This window comes from Tigriopus californicus, chromosome 3, assembly GCF_007210705.1.
Source record: "Tigriopus californicus strain San Diego chromosome 3, Tcal_SD_v2.1, whole genome shotgun sequence".
Taxonomy (NCBI): domain Eukaryota; kingdom Metazoa; phylum Arthropoda; class Copepoda; order Harpacticoida; family Harpacticidae; genus Tigriopus; species Tigriopus californicus.
In genome coordinates this window covers 218,976-225,109 of record NC_081442.1, presented here as the reverse complement: position 1 = coordinate 225,109, position 6,134 = coordinate 218,976, and the positions used below count along the sequence as shown (strand labels likewise).

The following is a 6,134-nucleotide window of genomic DNA, read 5'->3' as shown; positions in this document are numbered from 1 at the left end:
CTAATGCCGTTGTCTCGGGCAACCTGTCTGGCAAAACTTTAGCCAATCGTGGATCTTAAGAAGGGGACAACTCCATCGGTCAATCCAATAAGACACGCCCTATGAGTTTTTGTCACTTTTCTTGGGATGACTAAATCCAATGAGAGTGAATTCAAGAGTACTTTGACGTGGAAGATCGCCTTCTAAAACTTCAAGAGGGAAGGCCATTTCAATTGCCAATGCACAAGGCAAGCCCCATGTTGCACATATCGATGCATTGGGATTAATGATTTTATTACTAGATTATAAAATATAGTCCAACACCCCGTATCAAAATCGGAACGCCGTTGCTTTGAAATTTCATCACAATTCATTATTTCTGCCAAGACTTTATGTATCATAGTCAAAAATTGCCGCATGGGCAAGGAATCATCAACCAAGCTCTTAACATAAGAGCAACTCAATATTCTACGCACCCCACGTATCCCTTCAGTTTTTAGACCTCAGGTATGAAGCAAAAATATCCCACAAAACGAATTCTCCCCTTCCAACATCATTGAAAGCCAGAGCAATATTCCTCGATGATTGTTTTTATGTTCTTGACTTGTTCTAACATTACTCTGACAAGGCAAGAAGTTCCTGGTGCAAATTTGTTTAGAAAGAAGGCCATATGCATATCTACGTACATATGTACATGAGGAGTTTTGGGACGATGATGGCATTAGGTAGTGATCGCCGTTTGGTCTACGACAACTAATGGAGAAAAAGTGCGCCCATATCGTATTAGAAAACTATGATTGGCGCATGTACGCGTTTACGTATTACACAAACTATGATGTACCATGCTTTTGGCTTGCGGGTAAATGACTCTCGATAAGGGGAATGGCAGGAAGGCATTGAGACAAAACCAAGAAATGAGGTTGGAACCTCATTTACTGCTGCCACTAGTATGAGCACGCTTATGAACTTCTTTCTGGGATCGTTTTAAATTAGTGTGAACTAGTATGAGAACAATCAAGAAAACACTCGGACTCGTATCGTATTTCCGATCGTCATTTTGACATTGTCTTGACTCGTTCAGCCAGACAAACTTCATGGTGGGCACAGAAGGTGAGGATGAACGTTACTCAAAGAGGATTCAATTAGTCAATCTTGGACGTTTTTTTATTACTTCAGACAATATCGTGTGCTTGATGCAGTTATTATAGCCAAACTATCAGTTGTTGGTCTACGAGAACTTCAAATGATACGACAATTTACAGCATTTGTACATAGACGTAGCTAAAGGAAACCAGGAACTACTAATGAGTATTTTCGGTTGTTTCTTTCGTCGTTACACCAACACAAATGTAACTATTTATGTGAATTGAAGTTGCCTTAGCAATAAAATAATCATCTTTCTCAATTAGTACTTTCGTTACCTATTCCTTGGATTTTTTTGTCCATCAATGAATTAGTAGAGTTGCCTTTCATAAACGTGGCAGACTTCTTGAAATTGGCTACCATAAAGCTGTCAAAAAATCCTCTGTCTTTGTCGTTCATTGACAATCTATTTCCAAACCAGGAAAGAGATTTCCTGAGAGGTTGCATTGGAAAAGTACGAAATACTTGCGTGGCTTCTGGCAGCCTGCTTAATTTCGGAATATATGACCTTCCTCATGTTTCGATGATACCAGCAAAACAGCTCAAGAATATCTCCAGCAAAAATAATTGACTTGGACTTATTTCGAAATGTGTTGTTGAGTATTCATAATCCGAACGTTACTTTGTTGTCCCCAAAGCATCAGCACATATTGTTGGCTCAGTTCCAAACTTTTCCAACTAACAACACATGCATTCGGACAAGGCACTTCCCAACCAACATGGGGACCAGCATTGCCGACGAAGAATGCTTTTTTTGTCAAAAGGATTGCTCCATCCGATGCTCAGCCTGCGGGTTATCTGCTTGCTCGCCCCAACATTTAACCCTTCATCGACCCAAGGCCTATTGTTTTCCATTCCGCATTCAGTCCAAACCAGAGGTAACCAAACCAGGCCACATTTAACCGCTTGATTCAGGCATCATTGTGCCAGTCCATCCCATGACCATTCTGTCAATTAGGTGGGCCGATATATCGTAGCCACACGATCCATTTCGCCGCTGGAGGTGATCCTGGAGGATGACCCAGCTGTGTTTGGTCCCAACCATGACACGGAACCCGTCTGTTTGGAGTGTCTGGTTCCGGTGGATGGAGCGTACTTGTGCTCTCAGTGTCACCTACCTCTTTGTGGCGACAAGTGTGACCAGATCCGGAAGTACCATGCTAGAGAATGCCAGCTTTTATCCCAGACACCCAAGGGCTATAAAATGCGCGTGGACTTCAACCGAGTTGGGTAGGAATAAAGTCTCTATTTTAACGGACCCAGGACGTTGCATATGTGAATATGCAATATGTGTAGCTTTACATTCTTCATTGGCCTCTACCAAATAGCTCCTTTGAAAAACTAATCAAGGGATCAGGGAATGTACAATACACACTCTGGTGAGTGACAGTTATTCGGTGCCAATTTTCTATCACGGATACAGTACACGAGTAATTAGGGACTAAAGCTGTGAACAGGCCTTCCAAATCATAGTAAAGTGCTACCTACCTGTTATGTCTAATTCACTCGTCACAGGCCCTTGTTTCTTATGTAGTTTAATATTCGATCATATGTTTTGATCTCGCAGAAAGCATCCGGGGATGAAGGCCATTGCTCCCGAGTATTGCTGCATCTCGCCATTGCGCCTACTGGCCTTGAAGGCCCAAGACCCAGAGCTCTGGGATCGCGTTCAAATGCTCATGGACCACGACGATGACAGGCGGAAAGAGGAGGATTACTGGAAAATGTTCCAGGTTTGACTGACAGACCGGTTTCTGTCCTCATTTCCTTTATCACGCCGCAATGAAGCTGGCAATGAAACAAAACTACTCTCGTACGCATATTCCTCATCGTCTAGGTGAACGCGGTGGATTTTCTCCGGCAGATTTGCGGCTTTGATTTCACCGAAGAGGAGATCTTTCGCGCCACGGGCATTATTCGCACCAATGCCTTCCACGTTCAGCATCCCTACATGAAGATCCACGACGCTTCCGGGGGCGCCGTGTTCCCCACGTTTTCCTTCCTGTCCCATTCTTGCTTGGCCAATGCCCGATACAGGTAGGGACCACGTGAAAAGAATTGCCCTCTCAGATTGGGGGAAGCGACCATGCAGTGCAACATGTATTAAGTGAGGTATCGTAAGAAGTTTAATTGGCTTATATTTATCGGGTGCGGCACACCATTATCTGAGAATTATCTTACTGATTTACTTCAACCAATCCATTGTGTTATTGTAAATCGGTAAGAGCTTCAGGTTGAAGTGATAAGGCTCAATATAAAATAGTAAAGAATGAACACGCATTTATTCATTCATGCATGCATGCATCCATGCGTACTATAGTGAGATGGATTGATGGTTTTATTGAGATTGAGCAGCCTGTCTATCCGAGCCCAGCCTTAAACCAAATTAGTTTTAGTGACTACGTATACAGAAANTCGTAAGAAGTTTAATTGGCTTATATTTATCGGGTGTGGCACACCATTATCTGAGAATTATCTTACTGATTTACTTCAACCAATCCATTGTGTTATTGTAAATCGGTAAGAGCTTCAGGTTGTAGTGATAAGGCTCAATATAAAATAGTAAAGAATGAACACGCATTCATTCATTCATGCATGCATGCATTCATGCGTACTATTGTGAGATGGATTGATGGTTTTATTGAGATTGAGCAGCCTGTCTATCCGAGCCCAGCCTTAAACCAAATTAGTTTTAGTGACTACGTATACAGAAAAGTCCAGTATGAGAACAATGTGCCCTGATAACAAGGCTCTCTGTGAGTTCCTTGAACTCCTAGTTGGCCGTCTACGCGTGTGTATCAAAGGTCCAAAACCAATCATATTTCATGTTACCAGATAAAGGTTTCAATGTGAAACAAGTGAGATCTTCATAAGTCTTCGTAAAGGTCCAGCAATATAGTATTTGTAACGCATCGATATATCCACAACTCCATAAAACCACAGTCACAAATTAAAGTTAAATTTAAACCTGGCTGAAAGGAATGTTCCCATTTCCCCAATTAAGTGAGTAGAACTAGTTGGAAGAAAAGGCGGCCATAAGCTTTCCTTGGCACACTCTGAGATGCTTCTTCAATTTCCCTAATTTCACTGGCAAGGACAAACATTGTTTTGAGGACTTCAGTTGCTTTCTTTTTTACATATATGAAAAGCCTATTTCATGTTTTTAGGGATGGATGATGGCGGACATAACACCCTGCTTTTAGTCTGGTGTGGTACCTAAACGCCTTTTAGGCTTTGTCACCTACATATGTAGTTGACAAGGGCTTGTTAGGGCTATCATGATCTGACTTTTACTGGTCCATGTTTCAGCGTCTCATCGGACAACCATCTGACCCTTCGAGCTCAGAGGGAGATTCCATCGGGGGCGGAAATCACCATTCAATACCTATCCTTTATGTTTGGAGACTTGAAACGAAAATGCGAAATCCAGGACTGCTGGTTCTTCCAATGCACTTGTCCCAGGTAGGAAGCGACTTGGATTCCCACGTCCACTTGAAAAGGCGTCATTGGCGTCATTGGCATTATTTCAAAGCATCTGATTCAGCATTTGAAGTGGTCATGCTTCTTTCTTGGACTAATTCAGGTGTGACGATCCCACGGAGTGCGGTTCGTACTTAAGTGCTCTCAGATGCCAGAAGTGCACTTTCGGACCAGTTCTCACTTCGAACCCACGTAATCTCAAGGCATCATGGAGTTGCCAGTCATGTCAACACAAGTTAGTTGGACCTACATATCTATATGAAATTGGAGAAAATGGCTTGCCCGCCCATGATGATAATAAAAAAGAAAAAGAAACAAACTGATGAGTGTGCTGTTTCTTAGGATGTCCCATGAAGAGGTGGATGAGGTGTGCACTCGATTTGATCAAGTGGTTCGTGGTATCAAAGTGGGCGATGTCGAAGCCTACGAAACGACTCTGGAGAGGATGCTGGAGGAGCTTCAACCAACGCATTACTTGGTGCTGACGGTCAAGAAGTATCTGTGCGATTTCTACGGTTTCATTCAGGGATACAAATATGACCAGCTCCCCGTGGACAAATTTGAGGCCAAGATTCGTTACGGTGAGGAATTTCTGGCCACCCTATCCAAAGTCGATCCAGGATGTCCAAAGGTACACAGACTGGAGAAGCCTGAATAATGAAACCTCGGACTGAATGTGATTCGTTTCTAATTTTCTTTTGTGCTTCTTTTGAAGTGGAAAGGTTTACTCTTGTTTGACCTTCACAAGGCCTTGATGATCAAATCCAATGCGGACTACAACCAAGGTCAGATGTCGAAGGACGATTTCCTCCTGAAATTGAAGCAAATCCAAAGCTATTTAGCCGAGGCTCGGCAAATTCTGGACGTGGAACCCGACGGGACCAGGGAACGACATCTGGCGTCCCAAGCTCAAAAGGCCAAAGCCAATATCGACGAGATCTTGTTGTTCTCAAACTTCATATGACCATCCAATGTACGAAAGCAATGGTGACCCCATTCATATTTCTAGTGTACTTTATTCCGATCATGGTTTGAAAGAGTATGAATGGTTTGTGGGCCAGGATGCTTGGTGTGGTTGACTAGATTACAACGACTAAAACGAAACGCTCAGACACCATATTTGAACTTGTTCACCACAGTCCTGTCGATCTCTGTGGTTTGAAAGGGCGCCTCTTGGTCTTTGACAGCCTCTGTTTGTAGTACATAGCGTGGTAACTTTGCTTGTTTGGGATTCATCATCAAATATCAGATCTCAAAGGTCAAGATCACCGAATCCTTTGTGGCGGTAACGGCTGGGGATATGCAGATCGATTTCAAATGTCTCGAGGCAACTGCGGGGTACCACCCGGGACCCGGGGTATCTCTTTCATCAGTACAGAATGTCCTCTTTCTGAGTCGAGGCCGAGTAGCACACACAAGGGGGTTTCGGAGGCTCGGCCCCATCCTGATATCGGCGGCGGCGAGCCTGAGCCGTTTTCATATGTTGACGAGGGATGGAGGCCACGAGGCACGAGAATAAGGCTGAGATCACA

The 6,134-nt window shown here is 43.5% G+C and overlaps 1 protein-coding gene across 1 annotated transcript; it reads left to right on the top strand.

Moving 5' to 3' along the window:
* The first annotated feature begins 1,729 nt into the window (after positions 1-1,729).
* LOC131878274 (SET domain-containing protein SmydA-8-like) lies at positions 1,730-5,604 on the top strand. Its single transcript, XM_059224200.1, has 8 exons — positions 1,730-2,000; positions 2,081-2,352; positions 2,690-2,855; positions 2,960-3,159; positions 4,432-4,584; positions 4,706-4,837; positions 4,945-5,233; positions 5,318-5,604. Exons 1-8 carry the CDS (start codon positions 1,842-1,844, stop codon positions 5,564-5,566), a joined length of 1,620 nt encoding a protein of 539 aa, XP_059080183.1. The 5' UTR covers positions 1,730-1,841; the 3' UTR covers positions 5,567-5,604.
* The last annotated feature ends 530 nt before the right edge of the window (positions 5,605-6,134 follow it).